Source organism: Panthera onca, chromosome B1 (assembly GCF_046562875.1).
Source record: "Panthera onca isolate mPanOnc1 chromosome B1, mPanOnc1 haplotype 2, whole genome shotgun sequence".
Lineage (NCBI taxonomy): Eukaryota > Metazoa > Chordata > Mammalia > Carnivora > Felidae > Panthera > Panthera onca.
This window is the reverse complement of record NC_138342.1, coordinates 40866332-40891782: the sequence shown is the minus strand read 5'-3', so window position 1 is coordinate 40891782 and position 25451 is coordinate 40866332. Positions and strand designations below refer to the sequence as shown.

The 25451-nt window shown below is 36.4% G+C and overlaps 1 protein-coding gene across 13 annotated transcripts in view; it reads left to right on the top strand.

The window, feature by feature from the left end:
* FRYL (FRY like transcription coactivator) overlaps nt 1-25451 on the top strand; it is a 267113-nt gene that overhangs the window by 133460 nt on the left and 108202 nt on the right. For 12 of the 13 annotated variants that reach the window (XM_078446126.2, XM_078446130.2, XM_078446129.2 and 9 more), the window contains 8 exons: nt 1582-1721; nt 2631-2727; nt 14096-14175; nt 14731-14811; nt 16592-16760; nt 17082-17174; nt 21341-21439; nt 22410-22511. In XM_078446126.2, coding sequence (XP_078302252.1) covers nt 1582-1721; nt 2631-2727; nt 14096-14175; nt 14731-14811; nt 16592-16760; nt 17082-17174; nt 21341-21439; nt 22410-22511 — 861 coding nt within the window. Of the gene's footprint in view, nt 1-1581; nt 1722-2630; nt 2728-3844; nt 4085-14095; nt 14176-14730; nt 14812-16591; nt 16761-17081; nt 17175-21340; nt 21440-22409; nt 22512-25451 lie in introns of those variants that run through there. The other variant, XM_078446132.2, reaches the window with a different exon arrangement.

The window sequence follows — 25451 nt, the reverse complement described above, 5'->3', positions numbered from 1 at the left end:
TATTGTTCCTTCTTAGATACTAAAAGGATTTCCTTTGAGTGATACTGTTCATTGTTAATAAAATAAAATGCGAAAAATTAGTTAAATAAAATTGAATCTTGTTTTTACTTTAATGAGCTATATTAGAAACTGTTTGCCTGTCAAATTATGCTAATTATATATAAAAGCATGATTAAAGGAAGGCAGATAATGAAAAAGAGCCTATACAATCAAATAGACTGTTTTGGTTTTTTTTTTACTATTTTCCTAGATGAAGTACATTTTGAAGTTATATGAAGAATATAAAATATTAAATGTTTAATTTGTAGAGGTATCAATTTATCTTCATTAGCTGACATTTTCTATAGTCCTGGACCCAAACAAGACCTTGAGTAGCCCTGAAACACATCATTTTTTGGTTAAGAAAAACAAACTGAAGCATGTTTGACGGTATACTTTAAAATATTATTATTACGAGCAATGAGTTGCATCAGATACAGAAAGAATAAAAAGAGATTTTTTTTTCTTTCTTTTTCTTTCTCTTTTTTTTTTCTTTTGCTCAAGATCCCCCAGAGGAAGAGTGACCTTAGGGGCTGCTTGCCAATGGCAGCTGGTGTGCCTCTTACTATCTACCCACTACAGGAAAGCTGAGTTCATTCGTGCAATGAATCTGATATTCACCTAGAATTCAAATAGTTTCAGGGATGCTTCAAACCGAATAGCAGTTGCTCATCCCATTACATTTATCCTTATGCTCTCCCCTTATGTATTCTAAGCTTTGAAAGCTTGTTTGCAACACATTTATGTTTCTTTTCTAATACGTTTCTTTGTGGGTATCACAAATTAATAATGTAATTATAATCGTTCTGCATCATAGCGGTACAAAGTAGACTGGTCCTTTCACACAGTTCTAACAGAATGTAGTCTTCTTTGTTCCTACCTCTCTTCATTCATTCTGGTGGCAGTATTTACAGCCTTCTGTTCACATGAGCACGGAGGAATGGGCCAGGGGGAAGGAAGCAGGTGTGGTTTTCTCATGTTATGTGTTCTCCCAGAGGTATCCCTTTGTATAATCAGTGATGTTCCTGAGGGTCATGTTTTTACACATGTGAGTAGCATATGGAGGCAGGAAAAAGGTAGAAAGCTGCTAAGCTAAACCAAATGGATGTGGGTAAAGTTAAATAGTGGGTGAGACTCAGCCCACTTTATTTCATTACTTGGATAAACCCTAATTTTTTTTTTTTAAGTTTGTTTATTGAGAGAGAGAGAGAGAGAGAGAGAAGGGGAGGGGCAGGGAGAGAGGGACAGAGAGAATCCCAAGCAGGCTCCACGCCAGCACTGAGCTGACAGCGGGGCTGAAATTCACGGACCATGAGATCATGACCTGAGGCAAAATCAAGAGTCGGACGCTTAACCAACTGAGCCACCCAGGCGCCTTGCTAATCTTTACTTTTATTTTAAAACACATTTATTGCATTTGAGTTACTGTGTTTATCCTAGAAATGTTATCCTAGTAATCATTAACAAATGATGGCTAATGGAGTCAGGAGTGTGTTACTTCAATGATGTATTTTATCTTCTGGTGACATCTTGTGTTTTCAGCTGATAAGCTCTATGAGCTCCGTAGCAGAGCACTGTCTCCCTTCCTTACTTCGCACCTTGTTTGACTGGTACAGACGCCAGAATGGAACTGAAGACGAATCTTATGAGTACAGGCCTCGATCTAGCACAAAGTCTAAGGGGTAAGTGGCTCCTTTCCCACTCTTCGACCTAGAATTGAAACACTTTCTGTGAAGGGGGTGATAGTGTTTTCAACTGAAGAGAGTTATTGTTTGATTTCTGAGCAAAAATATTGATTCCTGCTGTTAGGAGACTGATAGTAAAGGGAGAGGATAGTCCATACCTAACTGTAAATCAAGGGAAGGTACCAGTTAAAGTAGGTGCTGCTCCACAGTCCTCACCACTGGGATAGTCACGCAAAAATGAATTTCAGGAGTGCCCTTTCAATAGTTCAGCGAGGATCTTTAGTAGTTGTAGACGAAGTTAAGAAAATATTCAGACAAGGTCCCGATTCAGACAAGGTCCTTCCTGTTGTGAAGGGAAGCAACTGTTGTGATCCAGGAGGACTGCCACACCCTGTATCACGATACCGTGAGACTGTCCTCGGTGCTCCAATCCCAGAACTTGTCTTCCCCCACTTCAGATTTTCCTGACAGGTATTGGCTTTGCATGTTCAGAAGATGGTCCATAGTTTAGAATGGGGCTTGAGTCGATGCCATTTGTGATTTTTCAACTTAGATACGCAAACAGTTACCTGGCACTGTATTTTCACCAGAAGAGTTATTACTTTTGTTTCAGCTCTTAATTAAAAAAAATACTAATCAAATATGGAGCAGTGCTAGATTTTCTAAGTAGAATTTAAAATATTTTTCTTGCTGATTCCTTTAGAATGGGTTTAATTTCTGACAGATAGAGTAGTGACATGTGTTTATAAATACTGTACAAAATATGCAATAAGAGAAAGAAAATGAGAATATGTAATTACATACATTGGATAGCTTAAAAACAACTTGTACTAATAATAGCTAACCAATAGCTCTTTTAAAATTTATGGTCTTAAGTGCACTCCTAATTTGGGGTTCTTGTTTCAGGGATGAACAGCAACGTGAAAGAGATTATCTTCTTGAGAGGAGAGACTTAGCCGTAGATTTCATTTTTTGTTTAGTTTTAGTTGAAGTTCTAAAGCAGGTAAGAAGCCCTTTTGTTTCTGCAGAGTCTGTGTTTCTTATTCTTATTTTGCCTTCATGTTTCATTTACCGTATTTAGGATGTTATGTCTACAATTCTGGCCCACATTAACTAGATTTCTATCATTTAATTACACCTCTTTCAGTCGCCTACGGCTTTCATGGCCTGTACCTATCGTTTCCCATTCTTTTTACCTTTGTATGCCATCGCAGTTAGGGGATCTTGTTTGCAAAATTGAGCTGAGTAGTAATTGTGTTAAATGTGGGCTTCCAGCCGTGAATATAGTCTCCCTGTCTGTCATTCATGTACCTTAGTCCACTGTCAAAGGGTTTCTCTTCCGAAGGCATCAAGCCTGCCCTCCAACGTATAATCGTCGTACGGTTGGAGTTGAGGAATAGGGGTGGTTTGACATGGGTGGGACCAAACTGTCAGGTGCGCATGGTCTTTGGACAAGTGATAATAAGTTTTTTATGTTTGATCAATGACTCTAGAATGCCATCATTGTTCTCACACTGTGCTCATGAGTTTCACGTCTGAATGGCATGGTCAGTAAAGCTATAAGCATGTAATGTCTGGTATCATGTATGTTTTTACTATTCAGAATCAGTGCAGGTATTTAAATGTATACCCCCCAAAAAAGTATTTTTTTGGTCTATTTTTGGTTTTTTGTTTAATAAAGCCAACTATTTTGTTCAAATGCATGAAAGTATTTTTTGCTAGTTTGTAGTCTTTAAAAAGTTATAGATCATTCAAAGATGAACCACATATTTCCAGCCATGCACACTGTAATGTTTTGAAAAGAGTTAGGTAATCTAAAAGAAATAAAACACATTTTGCACATGGCAGGTTTGGACAAGGAGTTTTGTTTTTGTTATGTAAGATGGAATGGAATTTATAACATGAAAACAAACAGCAAATGTGAGATATCAAAGTTAATTGACAGACTGTTTTTTGACATAGGCAATATAAAATTATTTGAATTATGTATTTCTTTGTACTTTGTTTTTATGACATAAGTGGAAAATTATTGAAATCTAAATATCTGAAATCTACAAATAAAAGTTTTAAATAGAAAAAACAGAAAACTGAGTTAATCAAAGGTGAAAATCACTTTAATTACTTTGTACCTTTCATAAAGTTTTTTACTAGATGTAGGAAAGAAATTCCCTCTGGGAGTTGTGCAAACAAGCCCAATTTGCTTTCTGTGATCTCAGTTCAGCCAGGATCCCAAGACCTGAGGCCAAATTAATTAGGGATAGAAGAGAGCTGAGGACCAGAACCGCCACTGACCATGAATGGACTTTGCCTGGGACTCATGCTGGTTGACCTCTTGTCACAAGCATCTCTTGTGTGCTGATGTAGGTCGTGTGAGTGGTATGGTAACCACCATTTGCACTTCTTTGCTTAATTAAATAGTATAGGGTTTCTTCTTTAAGCAGGTGAATTGTAAACTTCCCAAGACATACAGGACCCTCTCTGATCTGGCTCCATTATGCCTTTTGTCCTTTGTTTCCCAAGACATTCTTTGACTTGCCGATCAGTCTCTCAGCTGAAAGTTGCCCCTAATTGTACTTTCAAAACTTCAGTGCACAGACAACCCTGTTTAGGTTTTTCTCTCTCCTTCTCTTCCTCCCCCACCTCCTCCCCTGTTCTTTCCCCTTCTCCATTGTCTTTGTCTTCATCCTCCTTCCTTCCCCCTTCTCTTAAAAAATAATCCAGATAGGTCTTCTAGTGGAGAAAACCATAAGGATCTATAAACTTGAGGCCATTTTTTCATTGGACTTGTTTTTTCAAGTCCATTGCACAAAATCCCTTCAGAACTGTGGTTCACGTGGACTCGGAGTGTGAAAAAAGGAAATAGAGCAGCTTTAATAGCTAATCTTTGTTTTTGGTTCTGTTTCCGTATTGTTCCAACCCATAGTAGCCTTTCCACTAGCTCTTTTCTCTCTTTTACCATTATCCTCATACTTTTCATTCAGTTGAACCCATGAAAGAATAAAATACATCACAAAGAACACGGCCATATTTTATTTATTAAAAATCTTACGTAGGTCTTTTTTCCCTAGTAAAAGGCAAGTCTTTTTAGCTTCTTCAAAACTAATAAAACCCGAGAAAATGAAGTAAAAATCAATAGGACTTTCTGAAATATCATGACAAACTAACCCAATTTTCTACCATGTCAAAGTGATGTAGGGTTTAATAGATCTGGAGACTAATCAATGTAATATATCTTGAATTTAATAGGACTTTTACTTTTGCCCCACATAATAGACACATATTAAAACATGACTCCGTTTTATTTGATGAGATGGATGGCCCCAGGAGTACTGAAGTATTGATACATGGTTGGGCCAGTCTTAAGGAGGAGTAAATATTACTTACGAGTTAGTCCTTGACCTCATCTATTGTAAATTTTTGTTTCTTAAATAATTGGTCATGTCTTCCTGTGTGTTTAGAACTCTTTATGATGCATAAAGGCTCTATATCCTTTGTATCAGCTGGTCATTATAATAAACTGGGAGACCTCCAGGGCAAGTGTTTTCATCAGCTTTGTCATTTCCTTGCTGTGTAACTTGGGCAAGCTATTAGCCACTAACTCTTTCTTCCTCTGTAAAAGAGGGAGGATAACAGAATCCTTTTTGAGAATCATGAGTGTTTTATACAGTAATGCTGGGACATGGAACGTGCCCAATAAATATTAAATGTTATTTTCATTTTGCAGATGAAGAAATATTGTTAATTTTGTGACTCACTGATGATTATAAAGCTAGTTCACTTTCTCCTCCCAAGCTTTTTCTCCTGTTAATAATAAAAATATGGTAAAATCAGTGATACAGAATTAGGTGAAATGGCCAGCATCTTGGAAAATTAAATTAAAGTTTTAATCATAACACGTTAGACAAAGAATTGAGTTCGTATAAATGAGATGAAATTAGTATGATTCACTGTGGGAACAGAATTAATTCAGGATGGTAGAGGACTGATTTTATTTTTTCAAGAAAGTCAAACATAATTTGGGGGTCATGGCCAACTGCAAATTTTAGCAGGTTACTACCAAAGGCTTTCAAATCCATGATAAAAGCATGTTTAAGCAGCAACATAAACATTTAGAAAGTTTGAAGCAGTTTTCTTTTCATTTAAATTTGAGTCAGACATTTACTCATTGAAACAAATAAGATTGGAAAACTTGGTTTGTGACCACTGCCAACTCTGGGCTTAGTTTTATTAGTGCTGTTATGAAGTATCAGAAGGTGGAGTACCTCCTTAGTATTTTCAGATTTAACATTAGCATCTTAGACGTGGATGAGTATCCCTGAAGGGTATGCAGTGATTTGTGGTTTTTCTGAGGCTGAATGTGTTCATTTCCCTTTGCATTGAGGACTGGCCGTTGAGGTAATGAATGAGCTTTGCTGACTCCCCAGTATCCAAATCTCAACCTGATTTTATTGTTTTTCACTTTCAAGATGTGATAAAAGCATTAAAGCTTGAGAGGTGGTAGTGGGAATAGCCTTGGAATAAAACGTGGGTATTTCTTTTTTTTGTTTGTTTTTCTAATTTTTTATTTGTTTAAGTAATCTCTATAGGCAATGGGGGCTTGAACTCATGATCCCGAGGTCAAGAGTTGCATGCTCCTCTGACCAAGCCAGCCAGGCACCCCTGGGTGCTCTTCAGAGTCTACTAGATATATCCTTCTTGAATGTTGAAGTCGAGTTAGAGCGGCTTCTAAAATCACACAAGTGACAAGATCTGAAAAGCCTGGATACTGTGAGTGGGAATATTACTCCATGAAAGGAGAACTTTTTCTCTATAAATCCAAGTGGGATTCTTCCCCACCCCTGCCACCTTGTGTTTGAGATTCAGTTTGGGAGTATTTTTATTATTATTACCGTTATTATTGAAAATAAGGGGTGAAGTGTAGGGATTGTAAGAATGTCTGTGCATCCTGATAATGTTCATTCTTAAAATGTTTAGAGGTTGTGCTTGTTTTCTTCCAAAAATTAGAGAAGAGATCTATTTCTCCTTTCATTTCCTGTTTCTGTGGGTTTTGTTTTTGGGTTTTTTTGGGCTATAATATGATAAAATTGGAAGGTTTTCTTTCCTTACGTGTTTCCTTTATTAAATGCATTTTGATAGCACACAGTGTACTCTAGAGAGGTACACACCCAACTTCTGAACTTCGGTTCCCTCGTCTGTCAAATAGGAGACAAATACCTACCTTGTAAGACTAAGTGTTACAAACGCTATTTATAAAAATCCTTAACTAATACCTGCCATGCAGACACATAAAAAGTGTTGATGGTGGCGATCGTTGGGTAGTAAGTAATAAAGAGTACAGAGCGTGGCTAAGTAGTGTCCCTAGCTGTCATTGTCAGACTTGAGGCATAGCTAGACCAAATGAGACCGTTCAGGAGAAATTTTAGGTTTACGTTAACTTGTATTTCATATCTCCGGCCTGGAGCACATTAAACATCCCTGTGAGGAAAGCAATATGGTAAAACCACAACACAGCACACAGTAAGTGGAATATAAAAAATTAGATCACAGAAATGCAGTGTTGCATTATTGCAAGGTCAGTGAAGTGTCTGGGGCCAGCCCCATATGACTAGCACCATGAATTCTGGAATAAGTTCCGGAAGTCAGGCTGACTGATCCAAGAATAGCCTATTCCTGACTAAAGTTTGGCATCACGTGGTGGTGGATATCTGCTCCGTTTTAACTCTCAGTGGGTAGCCACAGGCTGACTGGGGTGTATGGGACAGCAGCTTCGATTGTAGTAATGTTGTCATTACCTTAGGGCCTATTTTATGGGCCCAACCGAGGGAAGATCAGGCTGGGAGAATACAGTGCCTCCCTGCTTCTTGAATGGGCCCTGGTTTCCTGCCATTTTTCCCTCCCAGGCTTTGCCTCAGTATCTCCACCCTTATATTCTAGTCCCTTCGTCTGCCCTACATTCTCAGAAGGTAAGAATTCTGGCCTAGTCCCTTTGAGAGATAGAAGGAAAAGGTGGGAGGACAAGAATCAATCTCCAATTGTAATATTCTCGATTTTTCTCTCCGGGCTAGTGATGATAGGGTTCCAATCTTTTGCGTGCATTTACAGATGGGGAAGTGGAAACTTCCTCATGGTTACATAACCAGTAAAAAGAGAAGCATTGGTTTCATTAAACCAAACCAAAATCCATGGTCTTTCTAGACTTTTATCATTTATCTTTCTGTATTTTTAATGAAAAAAAGTTTATTGAATAAAGGTTTGATTATATATAGTTTACTTACAATAAGTTCGTCAGCTTGGTGTGGATGTAAGGAGCACTTGGGGAATACTGTTTTCAGTTTCTTCTTAATATGAGATAATAGTGTTTTCCTAAAAAGAGGTATTCAGACTACCAAGTAAAAGATTGTCGTGCCTCTACTTAATTGATGAGCCAGTATTCTGAAATTCCTTTATCAATGATTCATGATTGTTATGCTTTTGGTGATGTGTTTGCCTATAAAAGATTTAAAAGCTTCTTATAATTATACAGTCATAAAATTCCTAGTTAAGTATCTCTGCTTAAAGAAATTATGGGTTTAAAATTTAGTTTTCCATTGTGGGACAAAGGTTAAGATTGTTCTTGTAGAGTCTGAATTCTTTTTTTTTTTTTTAATTTTGTTTTTATGTTTTATTTATTTTTGAGGGCAAGAGAGACAGAGCCTGAGTGGCGGAGGGGCAGAGAGAGGGAGACACAGAATCCAAAACAGGCCCCAAACTCCGAGCTGTCAGCACAGAGCACAATGCAGGGCTCAAACTCACGGATTGTGAGATCATGACCTGAGACAAAGTTGGATGTTTAACTGACTGAACCACACAGGAGCCCCTAGAGTCTGAATTCTTGAACCTTACTATGTAGAATAAATTCAGTTTCTGCGCAGTATTAACGTGGGATGTTTAAATCTCAACTTCCACCAACAGACAAGTAAACTTCTTTCCTGTATCATAAGGCTACTATTTTTAAAAGGTTCATTGAGAACTAAGGTTGAGTTTGGATTACAGCTGCTTCTTCACTTAATCCCTATTTGATTTTGTGATGGAGTGCATTTTCTTCAAATTCGATTCCAGGCTCAGTCCTTCAGGACAGTCCCAATTTCTAGGAAATCTGCGATGAATGCTCTGATTCTCCTCTGGTCAACAACAAACACCAATCCACTTAGCCAAGACAGAGCTATAGCCTTCCGTCCTGGAGTAAAAGTTCACTGTGAACCTTCCAAAGCTGTGTCAGCTCCCTGTATCCCTCTGCTGGCACGGTATTTTAAGAGTGATGCTAGGGGCACCCGGGTGGCTCAGTGGGTTGAGCATCCAACTCTTGATGTCAGCTCAGGTCATGATCCAAGGGTCATGAGATTGAGCCCTGCATTGGGCTCCACTCCCTGCTTAAGATTCTCTCTCTCTCCCTCTGCCCCTCTCCCCTGCTTGTGTGCATGCGCGTGCACGTTCTCTCAAATAAATAAATAAATAAATAAATGAATGAGTGAATGAATGAATGAATAAATAAATAAATAAATAAATAAATAAATAAATAAAAGTGTGCTAGTATTCTCTGTGCTGTGCGAGTTTAGTCACCTTTCTCATTGAGCTGAATCCAGGTCAATGAATACTTACTGGATTTCTTGTGTTTCTTGTCTCTCATTACAGTGTAATTGTGGTTACTGTTTCTAATGTTTCTCACCTATTTACTAGTTTTGAACTAGCTCCTGATCATTATTCTGGGCTAAATTCAGCTCCTTCCTCATAGACTCTTGGTTTGCCTTTGTAAAAAATAAATTATTTTTATTTTAAATAAAAATCTCTCCTTTGTCAAACCCTCAAGGAACATTCTCACCATCTCTGAATAATTAGAATTCTCAGCTTTTCTTTGCCCTAGTCTAGTTTGTGGCTGTCTTGGTAATATTAAAATCTCTATTACAATTGTATCCTATTGGCGAAGTGTTCTATAATGTATGTTGTTAAACCTTTCAAGGAAATGTGTAATTCCCGTGCATTTTTTGTTTTAATTGGACTTCCAGCGAAAGAATGTGATAAATCATGATCCTGGCTCAAGACACACTGTCATCATTGACCTCTGTGTGTTTGTTTACACTATACTGATTACCTGTGAGCTCCACCAATACCTATAATTTAAGTCTCATTATGTGAATCTCTCCTGGTTTATTGCCTGGCTACCCTCTTACCATTTTTCTGATTTTTATGTTAATTATTCTCTTAAAAAAAATGCTTTCCTATATGTTTGAATATTAAGTTTCTCTTGTCTTTGAGCTTCATAAAAAAATGTATCATACGTATATTGTCCTCTGGGACTTAACATTTTTCACTCAACAGTATGTTGTTAGAATTAATCCATGACGTGTGTGGCTATACATTATTTTTTTCTTAGGCGTGTAACTGCTAGTGCGTTGGAGCTCCACCTTCTTAGGTTCATTCCTGGAGCCCTGCAGATTAAATTGACAGATGTCAGATTATCAGGAGAAAAGGTTTATGACATATGCATATGGAGGCCTTCATAGGGAAAAAGTTGAATACACAAAGAATGGTTAAGCCCCAAAACTTAACAAAGCGCAGTACATTGTGAAGTGACAAGACAAAGGAAAAATGTTTGGGCTTCTAGGGGTGGTAAATTGGGAAAAGGAAAATACATGGGGGAAACTAATGGAAGATAAGGGCTCTTTAGTAAGTTTGTGCAGACCTGTCTCCTTACCAAGTCTTCTTCTTTTTGTGGTACAGGAAAGAGGAGGGGAGACTGCTTTTAGGCAGAAAGGGGGAGGGTGGAGAGCTCTTCCTGCACCTGCTGTTTCTCAGTTGCCTTCAGCTCAAAATAATTCTCAAGCCGAAGTGCCACCTTTTGTGGTGGCATACTTTGATCTGCTTCACTAGATGGTAGGCTGTGTAAAAAATTGATTTAAACTTACACCAGCAATGTCTGTGAAATCTGATTCATTTACATTATCTGTGCTGTTTGGTGGTGTCAGACTTTTCCCCACTGAATAGGTGTAAAATGATACTTTGTGTACTTTCATCATCCTTATTACTAATTAAGCATCTTTTCATATGTTTATCATCTTAGGAATAAGTACAACAAAGGGCAACAACAGAAAATTATAAAACCTTGCCAAAAACTTAAAGAAGCGAAAAGATACTCCATGTAAATGAAGAATACAGTTAACTCCAAATTGATCTATAGATTCACTGCAACTCCAATAAAAATCCTCAGTTTTTATGTAACTTGGGTAACTCTAGATTGAATATGGAAGAACAGTGGGCCAAAAGTGGCTAAGTGCTCTCTGAAGAAGAATAAAGGGGACTTTCAGTATCAGACAGCAAACTTATTTATAAAGTCTGATAATGGAGACCATATGATTTTGGTACTGACATACAAAAATTAATAGAATAGTGAGCTCAGAAGCAGCCACAAATATTTAGAACTTGAATATATATCAGCGGTGACTTGTGTAATCTTTAAAAAAAAATTTTTTTTTCTAATCTTTATTTTTGAGAGAGGGAGAGACAGAGTGCAAATAGGGGAGGAACAGAGAGAGAGGGAGACACAGAATCAGAAGCAGGCTACAGGCTCTGAGCTGTCAGCACAGAGCCTGACACAGGGCTTGAACCCATGAACCGCGAGTTCATGATCTGAGCCAAAGTTGGATGCTTAACCCACTGAGCCACCCAGGTGCCCCTAAAATCTTTGATCCATCAGTTCCTCCTTTTGGGCTCTTTCCCGTGGAACTATACAAGTATATAAAGTTAGATGTCGAAGATTTTTTTTTTTTTTTTTTTTTTTTACAGCACCAAAGGATCATTTATTTCACAATCAGTGAACATTTTAAATAAGAAAATATTCTAAAAAGAATATGAAAACATTTTCCAATTGTTAAAACATTTTTTAAATGCTTGCTATGTAATTATATGTAACATAGAGCCAGTTCTCACCTGGCAATAAAGTGCTCCTAAAGTTAATGCATACACAAATTGTTTGAGACTCATAATGCATTTTTTCCTGTAGGAGTCATGTGATATACCATGGGTTTTTCAGATATTAATCCATAACAATCATTCGAATGTTAAGTATATGAAGACTGTAAATTTCTTGAAACTGGGAACCGTCCTATACACATTTAAATTTCACTTTCTAGCAGACAGCTTTGCATATGATGGGTCCTCCAATAAACACTCCTTAAACAGTTCATTTTTTTAAGTACCTAATGTGTTATGGCAGCTGTTTTGGAGTCCAGTTTTAAGTCTCGAAATCCTGGCTCTGCTACCTACAGGATGTAAGTCATCGAGCAAATTATATAATCTCGCTGCACCACAATTTATTTGTCTATTAAAACTGTGATAATCATAATGCCTACCTCATAATGTTGTGGGGAGTAAATGAATTATTACATATAAAATACTTATAAAATAACAGTACTTGCATACCGGGATTCAATGCACATTAAATATTATTAGCTTTTAAGCTCATCTCCCCAGCTAAATTATAAACTCTTTGAGACAGAGGCAATGTCCTATACTTTTTATAATACCAGAGCCTGTATAATTTCTTACATAATATATGCATTAAATGAGTATTTATAAAAGTATGTAATAAAAGGAATGAATGAATGATTATATGCCTACAATACTTTCTCCATAAAAAAATCAAATATATACAGGATTGGTAACATTCTAACATTTGTTACAGTAAAAAAAAAAAAATGTGATCAGAAATTAAATAAAATTTAAGACTTGTCAGAGAACTACAAGTATAAGTAAGAGGAGAAAAGAAACAGAAATCACAACCAATGGGAAATTCTTCCTTATATTTTAGCCCCTGGAAGACAGGGACTTTTATCCTATGTTTCTTTCTTTTTTTTTTAATTTAATTTTTTATTTTTTTAGATTTACATCCAAATTAGTTAGCATATAGTGCAACAATGATTTCAGAAGTAGATTCCTTAGTGCCCTTTACCCATTTAGCCCATCCTCCCTCCCACAACCCTTCCAGTAGCCCTCAGTTTGTTCTCCCTATTTATGAGTCTCTTCTGTTCTTCCCCCCACCCTGTTTTTATATTATTTTTGTTTCCCTTCCCTTATGTTCATCTGTTTTGTCTCTTAAAGTCCTCATATGAGTGAAGTCATATGATATTTGTCTTTCTCTGACTAATGTCACTTAGCATAATACCCTCCAGTCCCATCCACGTAGTTGCAAATGGCAAGATTTCATTCTTTTTGATTGCCGAGTAATACTCCATTGCGTGTGTGTGTGTGTGTGTGTGTGTGTGTGTGTGTGTGTGTGTGTGTATATATATATATATATATACACACCACATCTTCTTTATCTACTCATCCATCGATGGACATTTGGGCTCTTTCCATACTTTGGCTATTGTTGACAGTGCTGCTATAAACATGGGGGTGCATGTGACCCTTCGAAACAGCACACCTGTATCCCGTGGATAAATGCCTGGTACTGCAATTGCTGGGTCGTAGGATAGTTCTATTTTTGATTTTTTGAGGAACCTCCATACTGTTTTCCAGAGTGGCTGCACCAGCTTGCATTCCCAAAATGTCTAAGATGTTTATAACATCATATTGATTATTGAAAATCTAGAATGACATGGCAGGCGATAGGAAGCTCATTAAATACATCATATACTGAGTATTATGTGGCCATTGAAAAGAAAGGAGGAGCTCTAGCTACTGCCATGGAAAGAGGAGGCATCATTTTCTTAAGAAAAATCAGGTGTGTGGGTGTGGATAGGAAAAATCTGGAAGGATATGTATCAAGCTATTAATAGTGATTGTATATGGGAGAAGGGACAGGGATTTTACTTTCTGGTTTTAAATATTTTCATTTGTTTTACATATTTGGAAGTAGCATATAGTTTTTAAAGAACTAAACAAAAACAAAGATTTAAATTGTTGGAAAAGTTGGTGTCATTTTGGCTACTGTTTATGATAGAAAAATCAGACTATATATGGAATGTGTGGCTGGCTCAGCCAGAGGTTGCTTTCCCATAGGTGTTGCAGAGAGGTACGTGTGAGTGTCTTAATTTCCTGACAATTACAGTAAATCAGCAATAACGACTACTTTTTCCCCTTTATGGGCCTAGTTCAAGGATTTGTGATTATACAGCTAATATTCTTAAATTTAGAGGTTATTAAATTAGATGAGTAACTAAATTCTCTGAGAAAATAATAGAATCCTTAGAAAAAGGGAAGATTGACAAATTAGTAATTGATCATTCCATGGAAATGAAAACTGACTATTGATTTAATTAGTTGAAATGTGGAGAACACTCATAAGACTTATAATCTACTTAGCTCTTGCTGATTTTATGATTTTTTTATTCTAGATTCCTGTTCATCCTGTGCCCGATCCCTTAGTTCATGAAGTTCTAAACTTAGCTTTTAAGCACTTTAAACATAAGGAAGGGTAAGTAAAATACTAACTTGGGATTATTGCTTTTCTCCTAGTCCAGGGTTAGACTGTTTAAGTATAATTTGAACTCTCTCTGATCATTTGTTTTGTTTTTAGAGTTCAAAGCACTTATCTTCCTTTTTCTTTTTTCTTTCTTTCTTTCTTTCTTTCTTTCTTTCTTTCTTTCTTTCGAATCCACACAAAATGCTTCTAGGAAAGTTTGTTTGTTTGTTTGTTTTAGTAGGCTTCATGCCCAATGAGGGGCTTGAATTCATGACCCTGAGATCAAGAGTTTCTTGTTTTACCAACTGAGCCAGTCAGGCACCCCCATTGGAAAGATTTTATTAAAATAATTCTTAAAACTGTTGATTGGATTTCTAAGAATTAGAAGGCTAAATTTCACGACAAAGTAAAACTCAGAGCTAGACGAAAATTTGTGTGGTTTTTATTATTCTATAGATGACTCTTCAGAAAAAAACTTTGTAACCCTCTGATGAGAAACTTTCAGATTTATGTAAAAGAGAGTTTATAGAAAAACTTAACAGCACATTTGTTCTCTTGTTGTTTCAGATATTCAGGAACCAACACTGGGAATGTGCATATTATTGCAGATTTATATGCAGAGGTGATAGGGGTTCTTGCCCAATCAAAGTAAGTATTTACATCACTGATTTCAGTTGTATTTTAGAATGCTTCATTGTAATTGACAATGACAGCATTAGATCTAATTGTTTTCATAGTTATTTTGCAGTCTCCTCCACTTTTTATTACTTAGCTGCTCTATTTCTTAGAGGATTTTAAAGTAATATCCGTACATTAAGTATACAACGTGTTTTCATTTCTTTGGGGTTTTCCATAAATGTCTGAATTGAGGAAGTCAGAAAAGTGCCAGGAATAGTCAGGACATTTACCTTATTTATTTCTAACTATTGTATGAGAAGTGTTTTTTCACATCCTTTTTTGTTTGTTTGTTTTTTAAGAACTCAATAACAACTTTTAATACTTTCTAGTTGAATGGTTTTATTTCTGAGATGGCATCTCAGTGTTTTCCTCCTAATCATTTTATTTAACACTAAATAGAATTTCGGATAGGTAGAGAGATTCCAAAAAAGAAAGAGAAGATACTAGATGATTCCATAAAGGTGTTATTCATTAGGAGTTAACCCATTGAATTGTCTTGAACCATCATTATAGTAAAGAGTAGAAAAGTTTATCTGTAGTATCTTGTGGTTGATCATAAGACTATGGAAGAGTTTGAATTTCCTTTGTTGCCACTGGGAAATTTGTAAGGTAAAAAATTATCAATTCAGATTTTCTTAGATGTCATTTAAGAAGTGTTTGGTCCTGAAATCATCAGATAAAACCCTTTCTAAATTCTAAAAAGCCAAGTACAATTCTTGTTAATGTTTGGTTCCTGTGAGTGTAGTGGCTAATCATTATTATGAGAAATTTAATAGAAGAGAAAAACCCTTGGATTCTAGTGTTATTGCGATGGGAAGGTTTTTATCCATTGTATATTTTCTTTTTAAAATGCAAAAGAATATATTCGTGGGAAATGGCATTATATTCTCCAAGACTCAAATGGAAATGGCTAAGTAATATTTCCTATCATGTATCCATATTTCATTAATACGCAATTTTCTTTTTCCCCTCTGTAGTCAATAACGATTAGAAAATATGCTTCATTTCCCATTTTAACTTTTCAAAAACTGGTTTCCCCCAGTAACACTAACAGTAAAATCTTTAGCTGTTTCATAATAAATAAAGGGGGGAAATTAAGTATTTTTGATTATTAAACTGTAAGTATCTTTTTGCAATGTAAGCAGAGAAAAATCTTAGTAGACTTACCAGTTGTGGTCATTTGAATCCACGATGGTGCTTATATTTGAAAGCATTTTGATTCTTGAGCTTAGTCACATTGTGTGAGACCGTGTGCCCCACTCGTCTCCTTCAGTTTTTCTCCAGTATAAGGAGAAACTAATTTTAAGTGATAGTAGTCTAAAATTGATTGCTTCATGTCTTTGAACACATTTATAGTCTCCAATCCGTTCTCCTATAACTCAAATTACAGGTTTTATAAAAAGGAGTACAAACTGGAGACACTATCAGATTTATGGGGTAGATTATTTGATTTGATTTGACTATGATTATTAACGATTAAATGGTAATGGAGCTGTATTGACGATGTTGTAGGAATAAAGACATCTTATTATATCTTCTTAAGGAACTTCTAACTTTAAAATAAAGGAACAGCAGATTTCGAATAATATCAAATAACTTTATTTCCCTCTGTGCTTTTCTAGTAAGTTTGATGAGGGTAGAGAAGGGACATAATGTTTACGTAAAGTCTCTTTTGATTTCAACCTTGAGTATCATGTGGGACATTAGTGTTTTGAATTCCTATCCACTTATGTATTCATGTATATTAAAGATTTCAGGCTGTGAGGAAGAAGTTTGTGACAGAATTGAAAGAACTGCGGCAAAAGGAACAAAGTCCCCATGTGGTACAAAGCATCATCAGCTTAATAATGGGAATGAAGTTTTTTCGAGTAAAAATGTATCCTGTAGAAGATTTTGAAGCATCATTTCAGTTCATGCAGGTGATATACCTTCTCCATTGCGGTGATTGGAATTAGCCTAACAGTGGTTATGCTTGCTCTTCGTGACTTAATAAAGGAAACATATATATATTACTAAAGGAATATATATATATATGTGTGTATATATACACATATATATATATTCATGGCATCATTAGTAATTCTTTAGTTCCAGTGTTAAATTGCCAGTGGTGTGAATTTACTTTCTTTTTAAATTTGAGTGTGTTTTGACTTTAGCTTTTTGGTAAAATCGCAGTATTTACAAACTTCTCATGATGTTAAAACTTCTTAAACCTAATATATACCTCTTTGCCCCTCCAGGAATGTGCTCAGTATTTCTTAGAAGTAAAAGATAAAGATATAAAGCATGCACTTGCTGGTTTATTTGTGGAGATTCTTATCCCTGTAGCTGCTGTAAGTATATTTTAATTTCTATATTGTATGTTAAAAGTACCTTTTTACTGAAGAAGTTGCCACGTGAAATAGTCTTACTTTCCGGTAATTTCATAGACTGTTATGTGGGAAATTTGAATGTCATATGGATATGGGGAAAATGGTTATTAGCCAAATGTCAGTAGAGCATTGATTAGCCTTTTAATTAAAAGAACAGGCCCAGGTCCTTAAGATTCAGAGACTGCAAGGAGGGCAGAGTATTTGCAACCCAGCCTCTAGGTAACGGCTGCCTGAAGCAGCTCAGTGCAAAATACTGCATTTACTCGCGGCTTCTGCTTCTTACAATATGGTGGCCATTTTAACAGCCTGTACTGTAACATATATCTTGGAATTTACAGGACTGTCTCGATTTTAAGTGTTCTGTAGTTGCTATTGATATTCGTCCCATCTGTCAAAATTTGTATTCCAAATTATTTAGAAAATATGATTATTATAAATATATTATTTATATAACAATTTCTAGGGAAGCAGATTTATAGAAGCCTTTCTTGACATAAAAGCAGTGTGTTATTTGAAAATACTTTTGCAGTTACTAGCAACAGCATGCTATAAATAGGATTAAGGGATTTTATAGTACTTAGATGCTAGGTTTGTTTCCTGGGGTTTTTGTTTGTTTTTACCCAATTCAGTTGTTCTGTATGATATGTGATATGCAACTCACTTTCAGTATACTACATATTGCTACATAAATGATATTCTTTTCATGTATATATATATTATATATCATCATTTCATTTTAAACTTGAAGTAAAATGGACATACAGTATGCATATTTAAAGTATATAATTTGACATGTGTATGCACATGGGAAACCATCACCATAATCAGGATAATGTACATGTCTGTCACACCCTGGAAGTTTCCTTATTTTCCTTTTTAATCCACTCCCCCACCCCCCCACCCCCCACCACCACTCACCTCACCTTTGGGTAGTGCAACTATTCATCTTCCTTCTGTCACTCTACATTAGTTTTGGTTTTCCTAGAATTTTATATTAATGGAGTTTTACAGTACAAAGCCATTTTTTGGCTTCTTTCACTCTGCATAATTATTTTGAGTTCCAACTATGTTGTGGAACGTGTCAGTAGGTTTTTCCTTTCTCATCGTTGCACAGTATTTCATTGCATAGACATACCACAGTATAGATAACACCACAGTTTGGTTGTGGTCATCTGTTTTGGATCCATTTGTTCCAGTTTTGGGCTGTTACATATAAAGCCGCTGTGAACATTTATGTCCAAGTCTATGTACGGGACATATGCTTTTATTTACTTTGGGTAAATATCTAGGGATGGAATTGGTGGACCAAATGGTAGCTATATGTTTGATTGTTAAAGAAATTGTCATACAACGTTCCAAAGTTGTTGCATCATCTTGTATTCCAAGGAGCCGGATGTGAGAGTTCTGGTTCCTCCACATCCTCACCAACACTTCTTTGGCCAGATATTTTAGTTTTAGCCATTCTGCTAGTTGCGTTGTGGTGTCTCACTGGGGTTTTAAAATTTGCATTTCCCTAATGACCAATGATTTTGAGCGTCCTGTGTTTGCTGTCCGTATGTTTTCTTTGGCAAAATGTGTGTTGAGATCTTTTCTTATTTTTTAACATGGAGTTATTTGTATTCTGATTGAGTTTTAGAGATATATTTTTATGTATCTTAAAAATATATTTTGGGGACACCTGGGTGGCTCATTTGGTTGAGGGTCTGACTCTTGGTTTTTGGCTCAGGTTACGATCTCCCGGTTTCGTGAGTTTGAGTCCCACAGCGGGCTCTGCACAGCTGGTGGCTCGGAGCCTGCTTAGGATTCGTTCTCTCGACCCCTCTGTCTGCCCCTCCCCCACTCACCCTATCTCTGTCTCTCTCAAATAAATAAATAAACTTAAAGAAAAAAAAAAGGTGGACAGGGAGGGGTGCCTGGTTGGCTCGGTTGAGCGTCAGACTCTTGATACCGGCTCGGGTTATGATCTCACGTTTCATGTGTTGGAGCCCTGCATGGGGCCTCGCTCTGACAGCACAGAGATTCTCTGTGCTTGGGATTCTCTGTCTTCCTCTCTCTCTGCCTCTCCCCTGTGCTCACTCGCACGCTCTCTCTCAAAAATAAATAAATAAACATTTTAAAAAATAAAATAAAATGAAGTTTTAAAGTCTTAGAAAAAAAAAAAAAGAAAAGGTAGACAGGGAACTGGAAGCAAAGTGAAAGTTTTAAAATATTAGTAACCGTGATTGGCATGATTTTTTTTTTTTTACCTGTCTTGAATATTTACTTACAGTTAAATGTTTGAGGATTAAAAAAAAAAAGAAATTGATTCTTTTTTAATGGGTACAAACAAAAGTCATGAATAGAGCTCAGTAGGTAGTTTGAGTCAGATAGCCCCCCACCCCAGGTTTCAGCCAAGTCTGGGGTTTTTATTTTGTTATTATTATTTTTTTGATAAAATAAACCTATCATTTATCAAACCGTCAGGTTTTAGTCTATTTTCATTAGTGCATGTATTTCAATTTCTTTTTCTAGAAGTGGTTTGGGTTGCTGCCTCTCTATCCCACGTTGTCATTTGTGCTTCCCCCTTGTCTGAAAATCTGTTTTTGCCAGATACCTAACTGGGATTAGGTTGTATTTTTAAGGTAATTAATCAAAAGGAGCAGGTTGTAGGAGGAAAGACCCTTGACGGTCCTTGCGGTCCATGAGTATTGTGTTACCTGATTCTTCTTTTATGCCGTGTTTGGTTTGTAGTTTGTTTGCTAAGGCAGCCCTCATAAAGTGCCTCAAACTAGGTGGCTCAAATAACAAAAATTATTGTCTCACAGTTATGGTGAGACCAAGGTGTTGGTGGGTTGATTCCTTCTGAGGGCTGTGAGGAAGCATCTGTTCTGTGCCTCTCACCTAGTTTCTGATATCTTTGGCATTCCTTGGCTTATAGAATCAGCACCTGAGCTCTGCCTTCATTTTTGCGTGGTGTTCTCCTTGTGTACGTCTTTGTCCAAATTGCCTGTTTTTTTTAAAGGATACCCATCATGTTGGAGTAGGGTCCCCTCACCCCAATATGACTTTATCCTAACTTAACCAATTACATCTGCAATGACCAAATGACACCTGCCTTTTCCAAATAAGGCCACATGATGAGGTACGCTGGGTTAGGATTTCAGTATCTGAATTTGGGGTGTGGGGGAGGTGACATTTCAATCCATAACACCCACTGCTGCATATAGCACTCATTCTGTCTGGAACATTCTTGCCTCTTTAATAACCTCCCTCCCCACTTTGCCTGGTTGGACTCTACTTATTCATTCATCACATGTATTGAATGCTTTCTTTGTATCAGAGCCTCTTCTGTGCATAGGGAATGCAAGAATGGTCAAGGTAGGAAAGACACCTTGCTCTTGTAGAGCTATTTCTGGTGCAGAAAACAGCTAGTAAACTAGTATGTAAAATATCTAGTAGGTGGATGGTGATAAGTACTCTGGAGAGATGTACAGTAAGATAGGGGGGTAGGATTGCTGAAGGGATAAGGGAGTTGAAATTTTGAATACTGTGATTAGCTGAGACCACCCCCTCGAAGGAGATGGAGATGACTGAGCAGAAGCTAAAGGAACGAGGGAAAAGGCGTGCTGTATCTGAGGGAAGACTTCTTGGGCACAAGGAACCACTGTAGACTCCCTAAAGCACAAACATGCATGATCTGTTCTAGAAACAGCAAGAAAGCTAGCTGGTGCTGCTGGATCCCAGTGCAGGAAGGCAGAGCGTGGAGGACAAGGCCGGAGAGGTTACCTGGGATTTACTGCTCTGTATCACAGAAGGGATGCTGGATTCAGCTTTGGTGTTACTTTCTCGTGGAGTTTTTCTGTTGGGGCCCCTTGTGAACGTGCCCAGAGCACAGAGAATTTCCTCTTGCAGCATCTGTTGGTTGTATCACATACTCATTGCCTGTTCACTTCCTTGTGTTTTCTCAGAACAGGGACCACCTTTATCTCAGCGACTTGACAGTTGGTCATTTGGCAGTTTCTAGTACTTTAGTGAGATACTCGGTGAAGGAGTCACTAATTTCACACCTTAGAGAAAGTTCTCGTAATTTCTGTACAGTTTAATATTTGTGACCATTTTCTTTGTTTTTGTATTATCTTGTTACCTAGGCTGTTAAAAATGAAGTGAATGTTCCCTGTTTGAAAAATTTTGTGGAGATGCTTTATCAGACTACTTTTGAACTGAGCTCCAGAAAGAAGCATTCATTGGTATTGAAAAACATTTCAAACCTTTACATATTTAATTAGGAGTTGTAGTAATTGATTGCTGAATTGAGGGGGGATTGAAAAGAATTGTAAGAATTGAAATTGTAAAATTTCCAAAACGCAACGTAAGGGCAAATTTTATACATTTTTCCTGCTCTTTTTAAAACATTCTGTTCTTAATTTTTCTGGCTCTACATTTGATAGGTTAGTCAGACTTCATTCTAGGTATTTACCTATCTTGACAGGTGCTTTAAGTTATGCATTATACTATGTGGAAGCTTGCATATACTCCTATTAAACCATAAATTTCTTTATTTTACATTATTATTGCACTCAGAAGTATTAGATTACTTAGGAACCATTGTCTATCTAATGACATCATTTCTATTCAGAGATTTAACCACCCACTCCATGTAACTTTGAAGGAGTTTGCTGTAAATTTTTATGCAGCTTGGAGAAAGTGTGGAGAATTAGACAAATACTTGACCACTTAAGATACAGATCTAATAATGAATAAACACTTATTGTGCCAGGCATTGAACTAATTACATTTGCATTGTTTTACTTTAAACCTCCCAGCCCCGTCTATCATTCTCCACTCCGTGTGTTAGCAAAGGGAGCCTTGGAGCCCTTAATTATATCCACCCTGAAGTCATGCGCCTGGCAAATAAAAAGCTGAAACTTTGATGCCAGTCTGTGCTTGATCCCAGGGCTTGTGTTCCTAACCACTGTACTCGTTGAGGGAGTGGTGGCTCTAGGGAAAAATAAAAGCATGCTCCAACTCAGGGCAATGAGACAGATCGAGGAGTTGTTCTTACAGAAAACTTGCCCTTTATCATTTTTTGTGACGTTACTTTAGGAGACCGTACTTCTTAAGACAAATGGGAAAACTGCCTTTGTTTCTGAGGATATGATTTACAAATCTGTGCTTTCTCATGAAAAATGTTAATTCTCTTTTCCCTATCTCCTATAGGCTCTTTATCCACTAATTACCTGCCTTTTATGTGTCAGTCAGAAACAGTTTTTTTTAAATAACTGGCATATTTTCCTACAGAACTGTTTGTCACATTTAAAGGTAAGACATAATCACATTTCTGACCTGTAGATACTGACTGTAGTGTATTCATTTGTGCATATATATTGAACAGTATGTAATAAAACCCTCATTATTATTGGTGCATTAGAAGAGTAATACTTTACCACGTTGCTTTTCTTAAATGTACTTTATTCTTTCTGTGGGGAATCACATATTGACATGAATCAACTTTTGATTGAAAATTTAGTTTGTCTTAATGCAAAATTGTACATTTTTAGCAGCTGTTTGTTTATATTACCTTAGATCTAACAATATTTGTGCTAAAAACATGCCTTTAGAGTTACAGAGTGTTAATCTTATAGAATCCTCCGGATATTATTTTGTGTTTCATTTTGAGAAAATTCAGTCATGTTGGCTCAAGTCTGAAAATGAAAAAAGCCTTGATAATGAAATGTCACGAAAAGCACATTTGATGAAAGTGTGCCAGCCAAACCTAAGAGTGTGATATTGGATCCACAGGGACACAGAATCTCCTGAAATGATTCTGACTTGAATCAAGGGATAGTTGTTACTAACACTACTTGGCACGCCCACGTCCGGTCTCTCTTTAGTGTTGTAAACAAGGCTGTGAGATAGAAGGATCTTTATCTTCCCAGGATACTCTGCTAGCAGGATCTAACAGGATCTGCTTTTCTTCTGTGGATAGGAGCTCCGTTAATGTCTGACACGGGACATGGGAATATTCCTCACCTGCATGTCATGGAAATGCTTGATTTGAACACTGTTTTAATGCCTCGATGAGTACATTTGAATATTTGCTTACAAGTTCTAGAAGCATGACAGACATGGCCTCTTATTTCCTGTCATTCCTCTAAGTTAGGATAATATTGAAAACCTTATACTTTGAAGACAATGAAAGCGAGGCACAGGTAGATTAAATGACTTTTCTCTGACTCTATAGCTCACTGTGGTATTTGAGAAATAGGACTGACTTTTCATTCCCACTTTGAGAATGATCCACTGGAAACATTATCCTATATATCTTTTCCGTGACTTTATACATCATTTCCAAAAGTGCCTTGATTACTTAAAAAGGTATACAGAAAATAAAAGTCTTTGAGAAACATTTTTGGCTCTTTTTCTCCTAGATACTCATTGATATTATTCATATTTGGATGAGACTTGATATACTCTCTTTCTTATGTATGAAAATTCCCAGGACCAAATCAAGCTTATTAAACTCTTTATGTCATGCAACCAGAAAATAAGCTTTATTTAATTAATTACATTATACTGTTTTCTGTCCTCATTTTGATGATTCATACCGATACAGGTACTAAAAGGGGGAATTGATAATTTTCTGGGTAGTATGATTTTCCACACTTTCAATAAAATATTTTCAGACTCCCATTTAAGTGTTTTCTGAAAGGTTGCTTTGTTTCATGACAATCCATACTTTTCTGTTGCTTGTTGGAATTGTTGTATATATATATGTTTCCACCTAACATATTTGCAATTCTTTCGCAGCACCTTAACTTTTATTTTTTGTCTTAAGGCTTTCATTTGAAATGCTGTTTTCTTTGAACCCTTACCTCCTATTAAATATTTCTGGCATATTGTCCATTTTAATTAATGGCAATGTCGCTCTGCCAGGCTAAAGGAGATAAGAGCCACCTTAGCATGAATATTTGGAATATAGTTGTCTTGGCCATTAACCCTTAACTTACATTAAGGCTCTATTCAGCAGAAATTTTACGAATTGGCTCCTGTTTATTAAGTTTTAGATACTGTGGCTACACTGCAGAGTTGAGGTAAGGCATGGAGTATTCAGTAAAAAACCTGATGCTAGTTATCTGTTGCAACAGATATAATTGATTTGATATATATATCAATTGATATATATATATATATAGACATACACACATATATGTATATATATATATATATATATATATATATATATATATATATATATATAGACATACACACATACAGGAAAAACTGGTTCAAGGTAAAGGCCTAAACTGATTCTGTTTTGAGATGCAAGAAACCTCATGATTTCAAAAAAATCCGTAACGAGTTTTCACTTACTAGACCTATTACTTCTTAAAGCTGATTCTTATTAATACTTCTATATACTAGATGCTTAAATACAATCTCTCATTTAATTCTTACTGTAAGTGAGGCTGAAAGAAGATAAATAAGTAACCCACGGTCAGGGGGCCAAAAAGTGATAGAGATAGGTTTGCATCTAGATCTCTTCAGCTCCATAATGTTTGCCCTTTGAGATCCACCCGCTATCTGTTAATGGACTATAAGGAGTTTTGCTGTACTAGATATTTTCAGACAATATCTGGCTGTCATTCTGGGATATTAAAAAAAGCATTATTCTCCAGAGTCATAAGAATAAATACAATCTTTAATATTGTACACTTTTTAAAAAGTTACCATATCAGTATTTGAAGGTGGTGACCACGGAACATGGGCTTTCGCCCCATCGGCCCATAAATAGCATGAGAAAACATCCATTTGAATTCACAGAAGATGTCACATCTGTCATTTTTGTCCTGAAACAGAATTTGGTAGTTTTCCTATTTCCCTATCTTTTTATCAGTCGAGGTTATTATGTGAACAGTGATTGTAAGGTTTCTGAAGAATAATTAGAGGGGGTGCGGGGGGGAAATAATAAGAGTAGTGGAGTTCAGATAAAAATAATCTGAAGGTTGTTTTCTATAGCGCATGCTTATTTTCTTCTAAAAATTTAAACTTGCTAGAACTCGAGTGCAGTGCTTTGAGAGGAAAATTTAGGTACTTAATAATTTAAATATTTTCTCTTAGTTTAAGGATTATATGGATGTATCCCAAGTTATAGGATTTTTTTTTTTCCTTTAGTGTTTCTGGCCACTGTCTTGGAAATTTCAAATTTCTTCTAAATAGAGGCCTTGGTGAAGAGCTGTCTTGTTTTGTGCTTATTTTCAT